General features: G+C 41.6%; 1 protein-coding gene across 1 annotated transcript in view; it reads right to left on the bottom strand.

The window, feature by feature from the left end:
• Positions 1–25,003, bottom strand: part of LOC149782317 (uncharacterized) — a 37,987-nt gene extending 12,984 nt beyond the window's left edge. The window contains exon 1 of the mRNA XM_089933704.1: positions 24,675–25,003. Within this exon, the coding sequence (XP_089789830.1) occupies positions 24,675–24,921 (247 nt within the window). The 5' untranslated portion in view covers positions 24,922–25,003. The remainder of the gene's footprint in view (positions 1–24,674) is intronic.
• Between the last annotated feature and the right edge of the window lie 210 nt (positions 25,004–25,213).

The raw sequence follows: 25,213 nt of genomic DNA on the forward strand, positions 1-25,213 counted from the left end.
AAATTCAGTCCTTGGTTCAGTTCTACCGGGAAACGAAAATACCTCGCAAAAATATCGTTGTCGGAAATGACTGGCAATTCGTTTTTCTTCATCATGGTCATTCTCATCTCCGTGTCACCGCCCAATATGTCAAACAATTCAGGACAAAATAAGAAAGACATGAATTTTTTGGACCCCTCAGAAAATTTCATCAGAAAGCGACGAGCTATTTTGTGGTATTCCAGGGTGACACTTTTTTGGACATTACTCAAAGCTTTATGGAACACGCCATTAAACCTGGAGGCTATGGCGCTGACCAAATGATGACCACTGAAATAATAGCCTGGGAGAATGAACAAGTTGTAGGTGGTCGTTTTAGTTTTGTCATCATAGGTTTTATTGGTAGATGTGCCAATCTTATCCAACTCCACTTGCAATTGTTGGTCATGAACTTCCACCTTAAACCAATTTTGCTGGGCAGTGATATTGTGGACTTGGGTCGGGTGAATCATTTCTACTAAAGCCACTTCCCAATGGGCTTCGTGATCTAACTGGATGGCTTGAGGTAATTTGGCCGTGTAACAGCACAACGTGTTGTTGGGAAACACCTCCATGGAACTGTCACTGGGTAAGGTTAAGTAAAATTGGTTTTGGTGACTCATAATTCCAGAGTTCTGTGGCTGTCCGAGGGGATATTACTGGATGTCAGAGGCGTGTCTCCGCCCAAAATGGAGTTCTGGTTGTGGTTGTTGGAGTGGTGACTGGCACTGGACACAACGTTCCCGTTTGAGGAGAATTTCAGGGAGGGATTGGGAAGCAGGTAACCGATGCAACTGCTCAATAAAATGGTCCACAATTGTTTGTCTCCTTGTTGCAAACTCAAATTGGCGATGGCTGCCCCGATGACACAATACACCACGAAGATTTGGCAGAAAAAGACGATTTGCGTTTTAGGCACACGTTCTCCACACCACACCCACAAGGGTTGTTTTTGTAAATCTTGCACAGAAGAACTAGGGGAAGAAGGAGTGGTCGACGTAGCTGCGTCTGATGTGTGAAAGGGCATGATGGTCACTTCTTCTTTTTATAGTCGATGACTTGCGAAGCGTCGATCCAAGAATCGAAACTGGGTGGATATCCTTTCCAACGTACTTTGACTTCTTTGACACGTCGTTTGCCCACTTTACGGGTTCTGCGTTCGAGAATGCTTTCGATGTCGTACACGTCGTCTTCTTTTTTGGTGACACGTTGTAACTCGGGCAAATAAAACGTTCCTTTGAGTACTTCTCCGTTCATGTCTTCCAATTTATAGACGGCAGGATGACGGCCATGTACTCGTCCAGTGACGCGAAACAATTCGGTCGTCCAGTTAGGTAAGTAACCTTTGTCGAAAGTGCGTTTGGTTTTGCCAATGCGCACCCAATCTCCTACGGTCAACTCTCCACTTTTCTTGGGGACAGCCCTCGTCGGGGACGTACCGAACAGGCGCTCAAACACCAGCACTTCGTTGTCGGGAGTCACGTCTTGCGGGGCACGTCCGATGCTTCGATGGTAAGATTGGTTGTACGCTTGCACCAGGTGCGGTAAGATGTCGATGTACTTCAGAGTGTGGTGATGCGTAAAATATTTCCACATGCGTTCTTTCAAAGTGCGTTGAAAACGTTCCACGATGCTGGCTTTGGTTTCGGGATTCTCGGTGGTAAAAAAATGAATGTCACGTTTCTTTAATTCTTTTTGGAAAGCTTGGTTCAGAAATTCGGTGCCTTTGTCCGTTTGCCATCGAAGAGGGCGACGACCGCTTTGTTTCAACACCCGTTGCAGGGCTCGCACTAACTCGCTGCTCGATTTGGAAGTCAAGGGCACGACCCAGGCAAATTTGGAAAAGACGTCGATGACACAAAACAAATATTTGTAACCACGATTGTAGCTGGCCAAATGAGAGACATCGGCTAAATCGGCTTGCCATTGATGATCGATGCCTTCCACTCGGGTACGACTTCTGGCAAACTTGCGTCGAATGGGTTTGTGTAAAGTGTAGGTAGCTTGTTCTTGTAACCATCGTTGCACTTGAGGTAAACGGAGACTTTTCAGTCGCGTTTTGGCAGCACGATACAATTTTTGAACTCCTGCGTAACCTGCAGGATGCGAGGGATCGTAGTAAATGCTGGCTAAGACTTTTTCCATTTTTTTGTGTTGATTGGTGTCTTAATAAGTCACCCACTCTTCGGTGATGCTACTTTGGGTGGGTCGAAAGGGTGGTTTGGAAACTGATTTACGTGTCCGATGGGCTACGGGAGTAGAAGTAGAAGGTAGTGGTGGTGGTGGTGGAGGTGGCAATGGAATGGCTTTGGTTTTCTTTTCTTTTTTCGCTTCTGGTTTCCCTTCTTTCTTTTTCACTTCTGTCGAAGGAGGCGTGGACATCATCTTTTTAACCCAAGCTTTCATTTCTTCTCGTTGGGGTGTGGGGGACGGGGTCAACAAGGATGCTGCAATCTTACTCGAAATGGGAGCTGCTGACGGTGTTTGAAACACTTCGCGCATCTCTTCTTCCTCAGGTCTTTGTGGGGTAGCATCTCTGGTGACCCTTGGGGATGGTAGTGGTGGTGGGGGTAATGGTGATGATAGTGCTGGACTTTTCATCAAGGTCTTAAAATCTTTCAGAGTGGGTAAAGCTGTTTCGTCTAAAGCTTTCTGGTGAAAGAGTTGCAGTCGTTGCAAGAGTTGACCGTACTTTTGCGATTTTTCTGTTTCGGACAAATCTTGGCGATCCAGCAAGGATTGCAATTCGTGTTGTAACTGGGACATCTCGCTCAAATTGGGATTGGGAGGTAAATGCGGGGTGCGTTGTTCTTGCCACCGATGGTATTCCATCCATCGTTTGTAAGGCACTAAAGCTAGTTTTCGTCCTTCCATGGGGTTGTCAGGGGTGAATTCTGAGATCTTGGGACTTCCGAAGGTCTTTTTATCTTGCTCCCACCAGTCCTCCCAACATGGTTCCCAAGACTCCTTTCAGTATGGGGCCTAACAAGAGAGGTAAAATGCCTCCACGTTGGACCAACATCTTCTTTTTTTGACGAATGGGAATTTTCTTTTGAACCATTTTCCGAAGTACGTGACGATGTTTGCCTAAGCATTGTTTCTGGTGTTTGGACAAAGGGATCGTGCCTTTCAAAACGTTCAAACAACATTCGCACACGGTATCGATGACCTCTTTGGAGGCCGTTTGAATGAGTTTTTTTCGTAGGGGTGGAGAAGCTTTGGACAGGACAGATAACAGGTCCCCATGTTTGGCTAAACGTGGTGGTAGTCCTTTCCTTTTCTTTCCTTGGGGTTTTCTGGAGGGTGACATCTTTGAGTCTTTAGGAGCACCTAAAAACACTGATACCCTACTCGGTCACAGGCCTTTTTTATACTGGAACGCGTCGCCACTGATTGTCTTTACGTTTTATCAGTTTGAGGACAGGCATGACACGTCGTGCAGGGGTACGTAACGGACTAAATCGAGCCAGTTCTTGCTTGGACAAATCCAGTAAACTTTGTAACATGCCCGATCTTTCTTGAACTTTGATTTTGGGAGAAGGTACTTTGTGAGCAGCAGCCACTGCCGCTAAATGGGAAGGTCCTGCCACTGGGGAAGTTCTTTTGGGGGTCATCAACGGAGAAGTTCTTGGTGTAATCAACGTCTCCAAGTACTCTTCAGTTCCTGGTGACATCAACGGAGAAGTGGACAAACGTGAGGCTGCCGGAGACGTTGTGGCAGGTCGTGGCTTGCGAGTGTAAGGTTGCGTCCTGGCCGAAGTGCCTCTCTTGCGACTAGTTTTCTTCTGTGGACTTTTCTTTTTTTGAGGACTTTTTCTCTGTTTCTTTTTCTTGGGGCTTCTTTTCTTTTTCCGGGGTGATGGTGGTGGTGTCTGGTCAGAGGAGGGTCCCGCCACTGGAGAAGTTCTTCTTGGGGACTTGGTCTTTTTCTTTTTCTTCTTGGGGCTTCGTTGGACTTTTGTCTTAGGGATAACTTTGGGGGCATTAGGATCCCATCTTAAGAGTGAGCGAATGATGACCCATCCTAGAGTACCGCTCCCTCCAGGTTTCAAAATGATTTGTTTTTTGGTTTGAGTGTCGATGCGGGGATCGGCCAGTTGGACCAAAGCGACTTTGTTTCGATCGAAAAAGCGTTGGGTTTGATGAGGAATCTGAATGATTCCTTGGAGTAATTGACGTGCCGTCACCGTGAACCATCGTAAGACTTCTTTGAGACTAGCTTCTAAGACACGGGCTCGTGTTTGTGGATCTTTTTCTCGGCTGATGCCATACAAGGCACGAATCAATTTGACGGGAAGATGCGACTGAAGGGACGTCATGTTCACACTGTGTGAGACAGACGAAAAAGGGTCTGAGGTTTTTATAGATTTTTTTCATGGGGAGTGAAATGAAGTCGAGGACGGAGACGTGTACAGGACAGGCCCTCCGTCTTGGCACCAGTGGTGAAACAAGTGGGTAGGAAATCGCAAATCCTCGGGGGTCGTAGGTTTCAAATCGACGAGTAAATAGGCGTGTGGCGTTTGAGTGGCATCGTCGTACGCCTGAGTCAGCCAAGGCGTTCCTAACTGTTTGGCTAAAACTTGCACTTGCGATTTATCTCGAGGGCTTTTAAACAAGACCACGTAATGCGCATTGAGACTGATGGTGCGATGGGCTTTACTTTGTTGAAACAAATTTTGGGTGATGTAAACGACACTGGCATTACGGTGATGCCCTTTGCGCGTGAACCACAATTTAATTTCTTCTTCGTCTTCTCCTAACATGTCGTCGAAAATGACCAAATGGGTTAGACGGGAGTCAGAGACGATGCCATCGTCTTCTTTAGGAATGCCTTCCACAAACACGATGGAATCGCCTTGACTTTCACGCAAGAGGCTGTACGCCGATTGCCACTCTTTGTAACACCACACGATCCGTTGAGGGGGCCGATCGATCAAATGATGTTTATGTTCGATCAAACGTTTGACGAATTCGGTTTTGCCTGAACCGCTAGGTCCAGCAATGAGCATGTTAAAGGGATGGCGAAGATACAAAGCCTCCCAACTGGCACGATCTAAGTGTTCGTCGATGACTTTGAGAGTAGAGGAAGAGGGAGCAGAGACAGCAGAGGTAGCCATGGTATGAGAAATGTCACTTGTGACACGAAAAAAACAAACAAGACAAGAGTTTATATACTTTTTCAGAACACGTTTATTGAATGTTTCAAATATGAACACGAAAGACAAAAAATACATACAACCCAAATAGTGATGTACAGGAATATAAAACACAGCAAAGCGATCAAAGTGGAATATAAACAAGTGTCTGTACAACATGTTTTGGGTAACCAAGATGTCCTAGGGACAGTGTGTAATGTTCTTACAGTCTCTACATGAGGTATTGTCACACAAGTGTCCTCCCGGAATGACCTTTCAGGAATGTCCATGACAGTCCTGTCCTGAAGCGAGTGGTTGTTCTCGGTGACGGGTTCTTCTGGCACCGTCACTAACACAGGTTGAAAAGTAACTTTTTTCCTTGAACAACTCTTGTGCATACTGGGCCACTTCTTGGGTCCAAGCCTCAAAACCCCCCTTTTTCCAATCACGAACATCTGTCCAATGAGGGTGTAAGTCACAAGCTACACACACATCGTCATACACGTCTTGGGTCGCTAAAAGTTGACGAATCTTTTTTTCCTGTTGAGGTCGAGAAGTATCCAGATGAAAACGCAAGGCTTTGAGCAAAAGGAGTTTTTCGTGACCATTTAAGGCCATGGAGGTGGTAAGTACTGATCGTAAAGAGTCCACAAAGAATCGGCTGGTAAACGAAATCCCAGAAAACAAGTCACTAAGACACACACCACTTGTCGTCCAAAATTGAATGGATACAGTTCTTGTAATAATTGATGGTAATGATCCACGGTTTGAATATGGTCATTGAGTTCCTTCCACGGAATCTGTTGGATGACATGTGACATAAACCGTGGCATGGCAGCCTGTTTTTATATTCTCTTTTTTTCGGATGCAATAGACGTACTTTCTAGCCAGAGATCTTCGTTCTCCAGTAGGGAATCTAAATCTTGCATACTGTAACCGAAACGTCAGAGTTCGTTTAGGTGTTTCCTCTTCCTCTAAGTAGATTCCACGTAAAATATGTTGGTAATCCTTTAACTTGTCTTCCTCAATGTATTGCTGTAGGTGAATCTCGAAGTAACCATAATCATGAACATGTCGATCATTAGCGACCTCAAAGTTTTGAACAATGTCTGACCATTGAAAGAATTTCTGACGAATCAGTTCTCTTATACCATTCAAGTACCAGTGGTTAAAGATCTGGTGACGTATCGGATGCAATTGTTCTTTACGTTTCACTTGTATTTTCACCAGCTCTCGGTAAATGCGTTCTCTCAACTCCACAGGCAAAGCACGAATGTTCTCTTGTAAAGTATCCATGAATAGGTCATACTAAATCCTCTTTGGTCTGACACAAGAAATGTACTCTTTGCACAAACATGGTTTCACTTCAGTGTCGAATTTAAATCGTTGAGTCACTAATCTACACATTACAATTCGTTCAGAAGTTTCCTCTTTCACCAAGTTGACATTGTGTGAAAGATGTTGGTAATTCGTTAACTCTTCCTCTGGAATTCGATGCAGTACGTTTACAATGTAGTAGATAGAATCGTCAATACCAAACCATTCCTTTTTATAACCAGGAGGTCGTTGATCAATGTCTGTCCAATGGAACACTTTCAATTGAATCAGTCCTTGTATAGCCTTCAGGTACCAGTGGTTCAAACACCGGTGACGTATCGGATGCAATTGTTCTTTACGTTTCACTTGTATTTTGACCAGTTCTCGATAAATGCGTTCTCTCAACTCCACAGGCAAAGCACGAATGTTCTCTTGCAAAGTATCCATGAACAGATATTATGGTAAAAAGTTACTTCAATGTCTCGGTCCCACTAAAGGTAAGTAATGACAATTCGGTGACCATCGAGCATGTTCTACGTAGGCCGAATCTTGCGGTTCCCAGTGGTGAAGTGACACACCGCAACTGAAGCACTTGACTTTATCTCCTTCGCCCAAGTAGAAAAATCCGGCTCTGGCTAATTCTTCGGGGGTCGGTCCTCCCAGATACTTTGGCCATTTTCCTTTGAACGATTGAAGACGATTTTCAAAGTCGCAGTATTCCGACAAACGCACAGGAAACGAATATTCGTTTTTCACAGGTTCGTTTCGATGAGGGTTGAGTGAAATGGGCAGGAGTTTGCTCAGGGCTGGATGACATCCGTAGGGAGGTAAACGTGAAGGTTGACATTCCCCTTTAAACCCGGTAAAATGTCTAAGAGGACGAGCGGCATCGCTTTCGCATCCCTCAGGTTTGACACGCACAGCATCACTTTCCATGACAGGGGCAGTGAGAACAAAGTTCCCATGATGCTTTACGGCATCGCTCAGGTCACAACGTACAGCATCGGTCCCATCGCAAGGCTCACAATCGCACTCGTCTGCAAACTCCGTTACGCAATTACAATGGTAACCACATGGACAATCGCAGTTTCCTTCCGGACATTTTCCGTCGCAATGCATGGGTCTTATCCATCCAGTATTAGTCACACTAGAGGAAGATACAACTTTTTTACAATCCCCAAACTGAAACGATGTCTTTTTCAAAGTATTCATCTTGTTCGCTCGGTCTTGGTAGTCACAATGAACTATCGATCTTGACCATAGCCCCCTTTTTATACTAGTCTCAATGCAGTCTCCAGCTTGTACATCTTTCCTTTTTTACGTTTTTTATGTCTTGTTTCGGAAGGTACCATCTCTAAGGTACCGTCAACATTGTACCGTAGTGTAATGAGTGGAAAGGCCATAGAAAGGTAAGGGCAGTGCGGAGACCATCGAGTATGTTCCAGAATAGCTGAATCTTTATAGATACATAGATCCATTCGTAACTTCAGTCCGCAAGCGAAACACTGTACTTCGTATCCCAATCCTGACTCAGGTCCCAAGAAGACAAATCCTGTTCTAGCTAAAACATGCGAAGAAGGTAATCCTTCCCTATCCGTAGGCCATTTCTGAAACGTGTCCAATCGACGGGCACAATCACAATAGTCAGGTAAGAAGACTGGAAAATGGTAGGGTTTGAACTTGGAGTTCTCATCGGGTTTCTCACTCGATTCTTGCTGTGGCGAAGTCATCTTTCTGGTGGGTGGCTATCCTCTTACAACCAATGTTTTATACCAACGTGTCCATACGGTAAGGTGAAATGATTGGGAAGTCGAACTCGCTTCTGGTACACGATTTGATAGACTTTTTCCAAGGGTCGACTGACGATGTGGTGAGTGGGTAAACGTACAATTTTGTTCGGTTGATAGGTGGTCACTTTAAAGTTTCCATCCTCTCCCGATTGCAAGGCTTCTTTCAATACCCCAAAGTTGACCACTCGACTGGTACAATAATTCAGAGTCAGTCCTTTCACTTTGCACGTCGTGTGCACTTCTCCTTGTTTGTCCCGGTATTCGTAGCCGTAATTTTTGGGACCGCCACTGACGAAACTTAGAATCTTGTCGTCGGGATGCTCGTCTGTCCAGGCTCCTAAACGGTCTCCTTCGATGTTAGGGTGATGTTGAATCGGGTGATGGATGTAAATGCAACTGTCCGTGTCAAAGTACAGGACGCGTTCTTCTAACAGTTCTAAAGCTTCGTACAATTTTAAGCGAGCATGGGCTGTCACGTAAGCCGCAATGATGACATTTCCAAAAGGGTCGTCTTGTACAAAGTCCAGATCTTCTTCGTAATTGACCAAGATCAAATTCTCTCGAACGACGTCCACGTGTTTCATGTATTTGGTTTTGTCGTGAATCATCTGGAAGTAGCGGGAAGGTTCTGTCAAATATTCCGTCTTGGGTAAACACGGTCGTTGTGCCATTTTACCCCACAAGCAATTTAACATCACTTTGGCAAACGATCTCCTGCCTTCGTTTTTCTCGATGTGGTCTAAAGAGATGCCTTCTTGTTCGTAGTATTTCTCTTTGAATTGTATTTGGTCTTCGGGAGTGTGACACCAGGAAGGATAGCCGCTGGCTTCTTGCTTCAGTTTCAAAAAGGCATCCACGTAGTCGGCGAAAATGCCTTTCTGAGTAGGGTCACCCTTGCGGTATTGTTGTGTCTTGGGAAAGTGGCAAATTTCGTACACTTCTAACAGTTGGTATCCCATGTCCATAGCTTTGAACAATTCTACGCTGACCCAGGTTCCCGTCAAGGCACGTTCTTCCTGGCTGTGCTGACAAGGTTGGTCTTGGTTGCACGTTTCGGCACAAGTACGGCACAAGGGAAACATCAGTTTGCCTTGACAATGGTGAGGTAAGACGGGATGGTATAGGTTCGTGGGAGGCAAAACTTTGCACTTGATCAAGCCTTCGTATTGTCGAATGTTGACCAGGTCGATGTGTTCCGTCAGCAATTGCGGGTGCCCTACAGGAAAGCGACAATATTTGCACACGTAGGGATACAGCGAACACACGTCCAAGTATTTGATTTCTTCTCCTTTCTCTTCGTCGGCTTGGTACAGCAAACAGGTGGCATTGGTCCTTCCTCCGTACAAACTATCCCTCGGGTTCAGCGGGTCCATGAACTGGTAACTTTCCACGAGGCGTTTAAACTCGGGATCGGTTTTCATACGGTGATCGTACTCGTGTTCCCACATTTCCACCACTTGGTATCCTTGCTGTTCTAACTTTAGGCGTCGCTGACAAGTGTCCTGGTACAAGTCTTCCATGGTTCGTTGCAAAAACTGATTTTTAGTGCCACGGTCAGGGTAACAGACGGGACATCCGTGAAATAAGCAACCGTTAAACTCGTACACGATCTTGGGGTTTTCTAAGTCCCAGCCATCGACCGAATACGTTCCGATGGTCTTTTCGCCCCCTCCGTTGCGAGCATGCTGAATCCACTTGTCTTCCTTGTCGCACAAGTAATGTAACCAACGTAGGGCTTTGACCGAGTATTGACGCTTGACAAAGTGGGTCGTTTGAGGACTGATGACAGCCACGGTGTTTTCAGGCATGAATCGTTGTCGATACACTAAGGAACACGCTTTGGTAATGGTGCAAGCTTCTTTCAAAGGATCGACCCCTCCGTGTTCCATGAACAGTTCTCGAAATTTTCCACAACAACGTCGTAAAATGTCCACGTCGGAACGACAATACTTTAACATTTCTTCCTGAAAGTCGAAAGGGTCCGAGGCGTGAGCCTGGTACCAAGCGTAGAAAGCTTCTCGTTGTTCGGTACGCATGTTGTCGGGGTCGTAATAGTGAGCCTCGGGCAAATGGGGTAAAACGGCGTGTTGATTGGCTTCCGTATTGAAAAAGTGTGGAAAGTACCCTTTAGCCATTTCTGTCATTCCAAACGTTTTAGGCATTCGACTCAAAGGCATGGCCAAGTAGCTCATCGAATCTTTAAACTGCACTTGTCCCACTTGCATGAAAATGATTTTGGCTCCGTTCAAAGTCAGTTTAGGACGCTCGGTGCCTTGTTCCGTATAGTATCTGAGAAGAAACTGTCCATCGTATCCGGAGAAATTGTGAGCCATCACCGTGGCATGACGATGACAATCTCCGTAACGTTCGATGTCCTCTTGGCTCCACGTCTTGTCGACGGGGTCTAAGACCCATTGGGCAAAATCGGCTAACGTGTTTGGTCCCCGAAAGATTTTTTCACGCCCTCCGGGAATCTTGCTGCAGTGAGGGCAATGACTGAAGATAGGTTCTTGAATGCACTTCTCGCACGCTCGATGAGCCACGCAGAAATTAGGAATGTGAATGCCGGTTTCTTGCATGCATTCAAAATCGAAAAAGATGAAATTGCCTTTCTTCTTGTGACCGTCCTCTTTCTCTGGTGGGGGCTGGTATTTTTGCACGTAACATTGGTGTTCCAAGTCCACGATGTGGTGACAAATGTGACATTTTTTCTTTCCTGAACATACGTGTGCCTTGGCATTATTGGTACGTATGACTTGTTCACACGTAGAGCACAATCTCAGCAGTTGACAAGCGCATTTCTTCTGTGAACCTTGCGTTTTCAGATGTTGTTGGTAACAGGTAGGGCTGACAAACGTGCGCAGACAAGTGGAACAAGGCACTGGTTCTTCGCTCAGACAGGGTGAAGAGGCCAAACATCCTGTGCATTTCGATCCACAATGCTTGTGTTGCTCTCGATTGTTATAACCATGGTCACATTTCTCACAGTAATAACTGTATTTCAGGAATCCGGTGATACTGGTAATGGTATCGATATGTTCATCGTGATGATAAAGGTGAATGTATTTTCCGTCCTTAAAGTCTTGGCCTCGAAACAACAGAGGTCCGCGCACTTCTTGAGGGTGCACTTTCAAGGTGTAGCGTGGAGCTAGGGTATCTTGCAATTTTTGCATCTCAGGAATGCCACAGGGTGTGTCTTTGGACAGTCCGGCTTGTTGTAACAGGAGTTCTGCTTCGTTTCGTTGTTTGGCTCGGTCGGAACGTTGAATAGTGTCCCAGGTTCTTTTCCATTCTACCGTGTCGTTCTTGTTGGCATAGGTTCGTCCCACCACGATGGCACGGGCTAAACACATATGGTCATGAGGGTTCTTAATTCGGACGAGACTTGTTTTGGTGTTGCGAAGGTCGTCCACCAATAACATCTTTTTGCGTCCAGTCCCTTGAGGAGGAGAGACGTGGGTCATGTCCAGTGTGGCTTTACCATCGGTGATGTCAAACTGATCATTAGATTGTTGTACGTGTTGAATCTTGTCCATGACTTTGGAAGCAGTTAATTCTGCAGGGGTGCTAAACTCGATCCAAACAGGGGATTTCAAACCGTCGTGTTGTATGGAAAGTCTCAAGCGATCGTCTTCTTTGGGTTGACATTGTCGCTTGAGTGCAGTGAGCAAAGAATCCCACACCTCGGTGATGAACACTTCTGCTTTCTCTAACGGCACTTCAGCCTTGAAATCTTTAAACTTCACCGTGTATTTGTAAGCCGTGGTTCTAAATTTTCTAGAGGAGCGCTTTTCCGTCTCTCGAATGGAATAGTAATTTTCAGGGTTAACTAAGGGTGATGAACTTGGTTTAGAGGGTTCGGATTCTGGTTCACTCATGTCCTCTTCAAAATCACTGGCATGAATTTGTGCCAAGATTTCAGCCCTGGTACGAGGCGATAGATCACGTTTCTGCCTCTTACTTTCTTCTTCTTTCTTCTCGAATGAATGGGATCGTTTCATCTTGAAAGCAAAAAGTCAAATGACTCAAGTTCAAACACCATAAACTACTTTATAGTCATAGCAGACCAGCGTATATAAAAGGGTGTGTGTCTTGTCCTTTCACTATTCATTTCACTCTCAAGCCGAGCACAACGATGGAAGAGACTGACCAGATGGAACGTTTCGTCAGAGCTTTGCGAGGGGTCATTAGAAAATTCTCTTCAGACCAGCCGACGGACTACTCTTCTTCCTTTAGAGATAAAAGTCAAGATACTTGCTATATCTGTCAGAAGAAAGGGCATTGGTCTTCAGAGTGTCCAGACCGTCAAAAAAGAAAAAAAACAGGGGATAAAAAAGACAAAAGTCAAGATATCTGTTATTATTGTAAAGAAAAAGGACATTGGTCTCCAGATTGCCCAAAAAAGAAACAAGAGGAGTCAGAAGAAAAGAGGAATTCTTCAGAAGAAGAGAGGGATTCTTCAGAGGAAGAGAGGGATTCTTCTGAGGAAGAAAGAAGACAGGTGAAGAAAAAGAAACAGGAGAAAAAAAGAAGAAGGGAAGAAAGCGAGGAGGAAGAAGAGGAAAAGAGTGTGACGGTGAAGAAATTCAAAAAACAGAGAGACTAAACAAGGAGAAAAGAAGAAATTAATGAACTTTTTTATTAAAGTGTTGTGTTATAAATTGTGAATTGGATTGTAAAAAATGGAGAAAAGAATAAATGAATGATATAAGGTAAGTGTCTTTGAGTTGTGATTTTAAAATAAGAAGCTACACTCACGCACTCATACACAGACACGTAATAAAAGGGTAACATGGGTGAGTTTTTTTTTTTGAGTTATTGGCAAATTGAAATTGTATTTCTTTTCGAGAAATGTGGGTGGCCCTGAAAAGGGCCTTTTTTCTTCATGGTGTAGGGGTGAGTTTAAGCAATCAATTTTAACTGCCTTAAGCCTTTGCCACGGCCAAGGCCTACTTCTGGACTGCGTAATGTTGATGATGATAATGATTGGGTTGAAATCACTAAGGGTGGTACGGTAGGCTTAGTCACAGGGTTGACATGTTTGGCTCGGGAAGGTCGTATTCTCTTCGGTCGTGATAAAGAAGTCTGATACATTTGTTTCAGACTTCTTAACTCCGCTAAAATGTCCAACAGTACCGTGACCGTTTGATTTTCACCCTCTTGTTTCTTTGCTGCTGCTACTTCTTCTTGCTGTTGTTGCTGTTGTTTTTTTCTTACCTCTTCTTCTTGTTGCTGTTGCTGTAGGAGAAAAGCCTGTTCCGCTTCCTTTTGTCGTTGTATAAATTTCTCCAATTCTTCTTTCTGTCTCTGTCTAAAATTCTCCACTTGCGGTAATGAAGAAAGTAACGAAGGTTCCGAAACAAATTCTTGCGAGGAGAGAAAATCAACAAAATCCCAATTCACCTCTTCTGAAAGTAAGTCCGGGTTCCCTTGGGCAGTCTCCCCTGCTGGTGCACCCCACTGGATCGTTTTCTGAGTTTCCGTCATGTTGAATCACTGTCGCATAGATTGACTGCACACAAGCGCTAGCGAATCTATATTGACTATGTGACGTCACAGACTGCTCTCTTCGGATTGGATGCGAGCTGACTGAATTCTGTAACGCGTGTTCGGATTGGTGAATGAACTCAATCCGTTTCAATCCTTCCTCCGCCTATAAATAAGCGCCGTTCACTGCATTGATTCACCTGTTCTCGTCGCTTCAAGATGTGGACTACAGTTGAGTCATCCACCCTTGTGTCTTCCATGATGTTTCGGACAGACTTGCTCATGTATGTCCGATCGAAGTGGACCGTTGTCCACAGGACAAACACCAGCCTGTGGATACGTAGGATCTACGTCGAAAGACAAGGATGCCTGAAAAGAGTGCTGATGTACGGACCAACAGTAAGACGCAGCCTAAGGACAAGAAGAAGACCAATGCGGTGCCATTTATGTTAATAAATACATTAACATAAAACCCAAAGGCCCTTTTCAGGGCCAGCCATATATCTCGAAAAGAGATAGCCTTTTGAATTGCCTACCCCTTTTTTAAAAAAAATTTAAAGAAAAAAATCCTATGTTCAATTCCCCTTGTCCGTAGAGTGACCCACGATTTATTGCCATGTTAAATTCCCCTTGTCCGTAGAGTGACCCACGATTTATTGCCATGTTAAATTCCCCTTGTCCGTAGAGTGACCCACGATTTATTGCCATGTTAAATCCCCTTGTCCGTACAGTGCCCCACGATTTTTCTCCATGTTAAATTTCCATTGTCCGTAGAGTGCCCCAAGGGTGTTTTTAATGGTAATTCCCATTGTCCGTAGGGTGCCCCCCTTCACTACTCATGTGTATTTCGGCGACAGTACGTAGTGAGTAATACGGTCTTGGTGATGATCCGGAAGTGAAATCTGTGTTCTGTTCACATGCTGCTATGTAGACCGTCCAGCCTCTAAAAAAATGCAGGTTAACCTTTGACAAGAACTTCACCGTGGAGTCATCTTTGTTGGTAATTTAGATTAACGTATGATTTGTATTGATTGTTACACAGTGGAAAGGTCAGTATTGAGAAACAAAGGTAGAGAACATATAGTAAAATTAATTGTGTTCTGTCATGTCTGGACAGTATTAATTAAGCTTTAAATTGGCATAAATGTTTTATCATTAATGATAAGGCAAATGACATTTTCAAACCTTGTGTATATTGACTATAGCAATTAGAAAATACAATTTAAATGATTTTTTTCCCCGATAAATTTACAGAAATGGTATCTGTTCTAGATGACACTCATTATTATTATTCCTACACCATATAAAAGTTGCAATGGAGGATATTTTTCAAAGCCTCTCAGCGAAAATGTCTTTAAATTTTGTGCTAGCAAATACTAGTGATTGTAAAATATGGACAGGAAATGTAACAACCAATGGATTATATGGCATATTGTCATATAATGATCATGTGACAAACACATGGAAGAAAAACATGTCCTCAGACTAGCATTAATGGTGAAGTTGAGAAGTCTGACTATACCAAAGGAGTTCGATGCATCCCATTGATGCCATAATAGTTTGTGTGTGAATGTGATCACCTGGTTCTAGAACGTCATTCCGTTAACAATAATAGGCAGTATTGCAAAGGTTATGGTCATTGCATTGGACATGGTGACTATCCAGACTGCATGATAAAGTTGAAATTGTAAGATGGAATAATTCAGTTATTATGATATATCCTATACACCCACCCAAATCCATATCAAAGTATGTATATCATGGAAGGAAGGATGGATGGATGGATGTGTTGAGTAAGTGTTTAGCAATAACTAGCCCCATACTAATTAAATGTGCAACCATACTAAACAGATTTAAAAGTTTGCACGCAGAGCCGAAAATACCATGGGAAGGGCAATACCTTTATTGGTTCGGGTTTTTCATGAGGAATAAGAAGGAAATTTATCATAATAATAGAATAACAAAACGATTAGAGGTACCTAGGAAATTCAGGAGTATCAAAGAACTTTTACAGAAATATAGGGACAACAAGGGATTATGGGACGCAAATGAAAAACTAACCTATACATGGATAAGAGAGGTAATAACCAGTAAAATGAAATGCAAGGTAGAGCTAGAGAATATTCATGTAAACTGGGACAGAGCATGGGGACACTGGGTCATACTAGGCTTCCTAAAAATCCAAAGCCTCTGCTTCAAATACATGTATAATGCATGGTTGACCAGAGAGGTTGCAGTGAGACGGCGTATGGACAGAGTTCCGCCACTATATTTACTGTGCAAAAAAGCCACTTTTAGTAAACACTATACAATAATCCAATGTGAAAAAAGGAAATTACAAAGCCTAAGAATAATAGCTGAAATAAGATAAAAAGATACATATAAAATACAGAACATTTTGTATTTAGACGGCAAATTTGACAAGAAATCACTCTATTTGATTACCGATTATATAATTGAGACAATGAAAGAATGCGGACAAATCATTGTGATTGGAAGAGACTGAGTGCTGGGGGAGAGAAGTGGGAGTTGAGGGGGCCAGGGTATATCACCCCTGAAGGATGGATTCCGGAAACGGACCTTGGCACCCCAACTCACCCACCGGATTAGACCTTAGTACTCGGAAATAAGAATCCAATCTCATAAAATGCTTTAAGTAAATTATATTAAGAATGATAACTATTAACAAAAATAAAACAAATATATATATAAATAAAGGGAAGGGACAGGGACCCTATGGGGGAAGGTATGAGTCGAGGACGCCATGGGGCAAAGTCACAAGGCGCTACGCGAAGTGGACAGTCCTATGGAAGAACTTGGAAATAAGTCACAAGGCGCTACGCAAAGTGGACAGTCCCATGGAAGAACTTGGAAATACACCCCATATAGGAAACTATGCATACACACAGAAATAAAGGGGTGTTCTAAATATAGGTTAATAGGGCTATTACTTACTGTCACTATACTATCCTTTCTAGACTATACAGCTCCCATTTACTTACTGTCACTATACTATCCTTTTTAGACTATACAGCTCCCATTTACTTACTGTCACTATACTATCCTTTCTAGACTATACAGCTCCCATTTACTTACTGTCACTATACTATCCTTTCTAGACTATACAGCTCCCATTTACTTACTGTCACTATACTATCCTTTCTAGACTATACAGCTCCCATTTACTTACTGTCACTATACTATCCTTTCTAGACTATACAGCTCCCATTTACTTACTGTCACTATACTATCCTTTCTAGAATATACAGCTCCCACTGCATAGTCTCGAACCCCCCTTGTGGGTTTGACTCCAATAAAAGCAACTGCGGCAATTTTGTTTCCTAAATACAGTAGGCTCGGCCTGCTCAAGCGAGGATATATATATATATATATATATATATATATATATATATATATATATATATATATATATATATATATATATATATATATATATGAAATATGGACCCTGGATAGAGCAAAGTCAGTCTTATTCTAATCTATGCAATCGCAATCAACGACACGAATGATCACACACATGAGACACTAGGCCCTTTTTTAATTCAAATATTTACACCGTTTACTCGCCAAAATTCAAAATTGAAAATACGTTAAAAGTAAATAATTGGAGACTACATCCAATAAACAAATAATAGGACAACTGGGATTTTGAATTTGATTAAATGATGATGTCCCCACATGAAAACAATACAGCGTACACATACTATAGCATACACATATATCAGACATGGGACATATGCGACCTCTAGCAAAGGTCAACTACATAACTAGGGAAGGAATTCCGAGAAAGGTGATTAAACCCTATCTGGGATGAACAACCCTATAGAAACACTAGGGAACTTTAGAAATACCCCAAACAAAATATTTCTAAAATAAACCCTTCATTCAAAATTGTTTTTATAAAATTAAACAAACAACACACTTTTGGGGGATACAAAAACACATAAAACAACCTTTATTTTCTTTTGGACAGGTGGGGGTGGGGTGTCATCTGTCTGGTGCCCCAGAAAAAAGAATTTTTTTTTTAAGGTGCCCATAGGAAAAACATTATACAGCTCACTGTCCGATAAATGGTCAATCTATTGTGGAATAGGATCAGTAGATCATAGATAGGTATGACTAAAATACGAAATGAAAAAATGGAACGCAAAAGAAGTTTTTAATAATCAGATGCATAAATATCTGTTTGAATTGCACAATAGAAAATCAGAACTGATTTTCAAAAACTGGCGATAATACCTGTAAGAAACGTGCCCTTTTGAGAAAGTATGCAGTCGTCGTAAGCAAATGGAAACTATCACATTAAATAATGTTATTGGCCGAATTTTTGGATAGTATAAAGCTTTAACGCAATGGAAATAACGTACTTAGTGGAAATTATTTATTTTATTTTTAAATGATTTGTCTGGATAAGGAAGGTTAACATACATATTTCATCATCATGTGCAAAGTCTAAGCGGTTTGAATACTACAGATCATCATCATGAATGAAGGTTCATAACTGACTTACTTAAATAAAATGCTACCTTCAACATTCAGCTTAACTGTGATTGCTTTTTTTATACTTTGTTTTTGTTATTGTTGTTCTTGAATAGCCAAGGAATAGTGTATTCACTATTTTATTATTCCTAAATTATCTTCTTCTACATTTAAAAAAAAAAAATTCCACTGCAATTATCTGCACAGGTTATAAACGTGCCCACTGATTTATGATTTTATCCATTTTACCTAACAATTATTTGTTAATTAGTTTATCGCGAATTTATTTAAGAAGGTTTTGGAAAGTTTGCCAATGGTGCAAAAAATAATTACATTCACTTCGTTCATTTTTTCTATCAGTAAATTTGGTCTAGCGGCAATACCTACCAGAAATGCTTCCAGCGCAACCTCCATACACTAAAGAGCTCGAAAAGAAAGAGCAGATAATGAAGTCAACGCAAGAGGCCATAATAGCTAACCATTTCAGTGTTTGGAAGTTATGAAATACATAATAAAGATTTTCAAATGATTTTGCCCTTTGATAAGGGTTAGAGCCTTTGGATAAAATTGTACGGACTTCATACGCGGGACCGGCCATTTAAATGACGAAGAGTGCCCTGGAATATCTTGTTTTAGAAAAATAACCCAGGTTCACAAATAGTTTGAAAATATTCTTGTTCTGGTTTATAGCAAAATAAAAGTCCTACTGTGTCCATTGTATTAGTTTATGAAAAAAATTAATTATGAGGTGAACGAAAAATAATTTCATTTTGAAGAAAATTCCAAAAGGCCCCCACCCCAAAATTTAAATGATAGATCCCTTACAGTTGTCTCCAAAATTTGGTTCACTTTCTCTTGCTTACTTATCGATAACATTTGTAACGACGGCAATAGTATGGCCTTTGAGCTTCATCGCACAAAAGGCTTTTAAGTCCATTACACTGGTCAACAGTGAAATCATTACTGACTTGAAAAGGCCCTAATCTGTAGTATTTTGGTGTGCCGAACACGAATATAACCGTGAAAAATTTGTATTGGCTCTCGTTTTGAAGATATTCATATACCTCATTTTCTATGTTTCACTGTGTAAATTTCTCCAGTAGGACTGCAGCAACATCCGGAATAATGATGTAACATTGCATAATACCATCATGCTCACATCATCCACAGTTGATTGTATCATTTTCTGATGCAATGCAATACTAATGCCATGCGGCTGCTGAAGTAAGTTGACGTCAGCAGTGTACTATACATGTGTAGGCCTATTATACTAATGCCAGGCGGCTGCTGAAGCTGACGTAAGCAGTGTACTATATAAAGCCCAATCAGATAGGTTCAGCATTTAAAATATTTTAGACGTTGTGCGAGACAGTTCAAGCTACTGTTACATAAAACTTATTATTTTATCCATTTACGTACAATAAAGAACAGTAATGCCTCGAAAGTGTGTTAATACCGCGGACAATTTTTGCTATATTTGTGGGGAAGTGACATTTGCCAACCAGAAGAAAAGTATCAATTCTCAAGTGAAGAAGGCATATCATCTTTACTTCGGATGCAAGGTTGGTGACCAAGACAAGCCTTGGGCTCCGCATATATGCTGTGCTACATGTACAACACAGCTTTCACAGTGGTTGAATTGCAAAAGGTCATCAATGCCGTTTGCAGTCCCAATGGTGTGGAGAGAGCCAAGCAACCACCTAAATGACTGTTACTTCTGCTTGGTTCCTCCTCTTTCCGGCGGAATAACGAAGCGAAAGAAGTCGAGAATAGTCTACCCAAACATTCCGTCTGCATTGAGACCAGTTCCACATGGTGAGGGACTTCCTATTCCAGAACCTCCAGCAGAATATTCTCTTGATTCATCTGACGAAGACAAAGGTGAGTCGACCTGTTCTTCTCCTGGTCCATCAGCATGCAGTGATCCAGATTTTCACTGTGGTGCATCATCAACCCCACACAGAATAACACAGGAAGAACTAAATGACCTGATTCGTGATTTGGACTTATCAAAGAACAAGGCAGAATTGCTAGGATCAAGACTCCAACAATGGAATCTTCTAGAAGAAGATGTCACAATTACTGCATATCGAAAGCGCCACCAGCAATTGGAGCCTTTCTTCAGAAAGGAAAGTAATCTGATATTCTGTTCCGATATTGAGGGCCTCATGAATGCTTTAAAAATCACTCATGACCCACAAGAATGGAGACTATTTGTGGACTCTTCGAAACTGAGTCTCAAGGCTGTGCTTTTGCACAATGGAAACATTCTTCCATCTATTCCAGTAGCGTATGCTGTCCACATGAAAGAGACATACGATAACTTAAGGCAGCTACTGAATTCCATTGAGTATAACAAGTACAGCTGGCACCTCTGTGGTGATTTGAAGGTAGTTGCCCTTTTAATGGGACTGCAGCAAGGATATACAAAATACATGTGTTTCTTATGCGAGTGGGATAGCCGAGCAAGGGAAATGCACTACATGAGGAAGGAATGGACTCACAGGCAGAATGTAGCCATTGGAGAGAAGAATATCCAACACCCAGCTCTGGTTGAGGCTCAGAAAATCTTGCTACCACCCCTTCACATCAAACTAGGTTTGATGAAGAACTTCGTGAAAGCCATTGACCGGACTTTACCAGCATTCCGATACCTGCATGAAAAATTCCCTCGACTCAGCGAAGCAAAGATTAAAGAGGGAGTTTTTGTGGGTCCTCAGATTCGAGAGCTTTTCAAAGATGACCGGTTCAACAACTTGCTGGAAGGTGACGCGAAACAAGCATGGAATGCTTTTCGCCTAGTTTCTACAAACTTCCTCGGAAATGTTAGGGCAGAAAACTATAAGGAACTAGTAGAAGACATGTTGATGAAGTATAAGAAACTTGGCTGCAATATGTCTCTAAAGATTCACTTCCTTCATTCCCATTTGGATTTCTTTCCTAGCAACTGTGGTATTGTTAGTGATGAACACGGCGAACGTTTTCATCAAGATATCGCAACAATGGAACAAAGATACCAGGGAAAATGGTCCACTACAATGCTGGCTGACTACTGCTGGACACTCCTCAGAGATGCTCCCGAACAGCTGTACAAGAGACAGGCGAAGAAATCTAAGATGTAGTCAATGACTTGATTTTTTATAGGTAGGCTATTACAGTTGACCTTTTACTATTGGAATGCATTTCGTTATGTAAACATTAATTTCTTGCAGATTACAAAAAAACTAGAGCCAATTTTGCAATTTGACTGTCATATTCGTGTTCAGCACATAAAAATTGATAAGAATTGACTAATTTTATTTCAGTAACATGACTTTTGTAAAAATTTGTTGTCCAGTGAATTATACAAGAACTTCCTTGTCCCTTAAACAATGCACCTTATGGAGCCCCATTCCCAATGAGGAAGTTTTGAATGTTTACGAGTTAAAGATCGTAAAATGCATAAATACCTTGGTAAGAGATCAGCTAGGCTTACAAAGGGTGAAAGAATAACGAAATGGACACGCATGATTGGTTTTGAAAGACCCCGTGATCACGTGTTATGTTGGACTGGAATCTTTTAATAGAATGTCTTTGAATAACGATAATGTATTTTTGGTGTTTTTGTTTTAATCCGAAGGAAGGTATAGTTCTCCCATGGACACTATTAATCGTAATAACTAAGTATTATTCATCCAGTACACGAATGTAAACCCTATATGCATTAATCCAATACACGTCAGTAAGGCCTATATACATTAATCCAATACACGTCAGTAAGGTCTATATACATGAATCCAATATACGTCAGTAAGGTCTATATGCATTAATCTAATATACGTCAGTAAGGTCTATATACATTAACCCAATACACGTCAGTAAGGTCTATATGCATTAATCCAATACACGTCAGTAAGGCCTATATACATTAATCCAATACACGTCAGTAAGGTCTACATGCATTAATCCAATAGACGTCAGTAAGGTCTATATACATTAATCCAATACACGTCAGTAAGGTCTACATGCATTAATCCAATAGACGTCAGTAAGGTCTATATACATTAATCCAATACACGTCAGTAAGGTCTATATGCATTAATCCAATATACGTCAGTAAGGCCTATATATATTAATCCAATACACGTCAGTAAGGTCTACATGCATTAATTCAATACACGTCAGTAAGGTCTACATGCATTAATTCAATAGACGTCAGTAAGGCCTACATGCATTAATCCAATACACGTCAGTAAGGTCTACATGCATTAATCCAATAGACGTCAGTAAGGTCTATATACATTAATCCAATACACGTCAGTAAGGTCTATATGCATTAATCCAATATACGTCAGTAAGGCCTATATACATTAATCCAATACACGTCAGTAAGGTCTACATGCATTAATTCAATACACGTCAGTAAGGTCTACATGCATTAATTCAATACACGTCAGTAAGGTCTACATGCATTAATTCAATACAGGTCAGTGAGGTCTATATGCATTCATTCACTACACGTCAGTGAGGACAATTTGCATTCATCCATTACACGTCAGTAAGGTCTATATGCATTCATCCATTACACGTCAGTGAGGACTATATGAATTCATCCAATACAAGTCAGTAATGTCTATATACATTAATCCAATTCACGTCAGTAAGGTCTACATGCATTAATTCAATACACGTCAGTAAGGTCTATATACATTAATCCAATACACGTCAGTAAGGTCTATATGCATTCATCCAATACACGTCAGTGAGGTCTATATGAATTCATCCATTACACGTCAGTGAGGACTATATGAATTCATCCAATACAAGTCAGTAATGTCTATATGCATTCATCCAATACACGTCAATAAGGTCTATATGCATTCATCCAATACATGTCAGTAAGGTCTATATGCATTCAATACACGTCAGTGAGGACTATATACATTCATCCATTACACGTCAGTGAGGTCTATATGCATTTATTCAATGCACGCCAGTAAAACCTATCTTTGTGTCATCAAATATACATATCTTCAAAGCCTATCTGTGTTGTCGAATAAACATATTTCCAAGGTCTGTATGTGTGTCATCTAATATACATGTCGTTTGATATACCTGGATTTCATCGAATATACATGTAAGATAGGTCAATATGTATTCACACCCTCTTTATCCGAAGGCTAGTAGAATTATCGTATGAATGTGTATTGATTTCGAGGCTGCATGTATTCACCAAGATGTCAAAAAGGTCTGATAACAGAATAAAATGGATCAATTATAAAATAAAAAAATATTCTAATAGAAACCGCATGGTCGACATCTAAAAAATATTTCCGAATTTCTCGGGATTAATGACCGCCCTACAATGAAGTTATTTCCCAAAATGATTTCGGATGTGTTTAGAATTTCATGGCAGATGCAGTATTGCAGCCATTTTGACGGAAAGGTGGGTGGGTGTAAATTTTAGTTACACCTTAATTTACCGGATGTATTATCTTTCCTATGGTTCCGATTGATTGGTGCTATATTGCACACAAGCGCATGAAAGTCAAAGTCCTGAATGAATGATCGGGTTACACAATGGGGACTCATCTTCCCCCCTCCCCCCTCCCAGAACGTGTCCTACATGATTTATTTATTTATTTATTTTTTACATCCAGATGGCCTGAAAACGCTTAAAATGCGGTACCTTCTAAGGCATTTGCGCAATGGGTACGACCTGATATGTCTGGATCTGCCTTGCCCGCAGCTGACCAAAATGTAAAGTCTCAAGCTCGTCTAATGTGGGAACGTGATAAAGCCTGCCAGTAGCTTTTCGTGGGTCGGTGGTTCTCACCAGGGTTTTCCAGGGTTCTTCCTCCACCAATTATACTGGCTGCCATGTATATCATATTGTGTACTGAAAAATGGCGTTAAAGCCTACAACAACAACAACAATCAAAACGTAAAACTTAACAGTGGTGTTACTTAGGGACAAGGGTAACACATGCATGATTCCCCCGTGGTAGACATCACTATAAACTGCAACAATGCTGACGTCGTTGTGATATGACTGAACAATTCTTATAACTACTTTAAAAATCAAACTCGCTCACATACACATACACACGCACACAAACACACGTCGATAATAAAGCAGGCGAGATGCGTCTACAGGATGTGTTTATACAACGAAATGTTAGATCTTTATTACAGTCAGTGGATACCTTGCTCGATCTTGGACAACTAGGAAAAATTTCCAGTAAGATCAGAAGGCCCAACACCGTCACAGTTTGTAATTCATAAGGGCCTACTGGAGAATTTTTCCTAGGGCACACAAATTCTGTCTGCGGCACTGTCTTAAACTGACTGAACGTATCAAATGTCGATACAGGAATGAAAGGTAACCATGGTAGCGCATACATGTAATCGGACTAATATCGGTCACAATCGCTTTATTTATTCTTACCATCTTTCTTCGAATCATTCTCAGAAATCGGGTACGTTTTGCAATCCCCTTCATCGCATCGTATATCGTACATCAAGGCCGCGTACTCTGCTTGTCCCCAATCGTCATTTCTGTACACGAACCATCCGGGCGTTGTGAATGTTATTAGCTGAAGCAGTAACGAAAATCCCAACAATCCGATCATAATTTTGATCGTCCGAATGTGTTTGATGTCGATGGGTAAACACCGAAGAATCGCTTGTAACATGGTGACACAGTAAGTTTAGACCACTTCTTCAAACGTAATTTACGCTATGTCAAAATAATATTCACTCATGATTCACAGTACTATTTAAAAGGAATAATTGGAACCAGTCTGGAAATGGGTGAATATAACAATAGAGTATATATGGGTTCGGTTGGCCATGATTGGTCGATAATGAATGGTAAAATTTAGTTAAGAGAATCATTTGAGACCCTATCTTTTGTAACTGAAAAAGAAATGTTTGATTGGTTATGTAAAGCTTATTATTAATATACAAAATGTTGTGTTTCGATTG

The sequence above is a fragment of the Sinohyriopsis cumingii genome, chromosome 15 (assembly GCF_028554795.1).
Source record: "Sinohyriopsis cumingii isolate HCF-2022 chromosome 15, ASM2855479v2, whole genome shotgun sequence".
In the NCBI taxonomy this organism is placed as follows: domain Eukaryota; kingdom Metazoa; phylum Mollusca; class Bivalvia; order Unionida; family Unionidae; genus Sinohyriopsis; species Sinohyriopsis cumingii.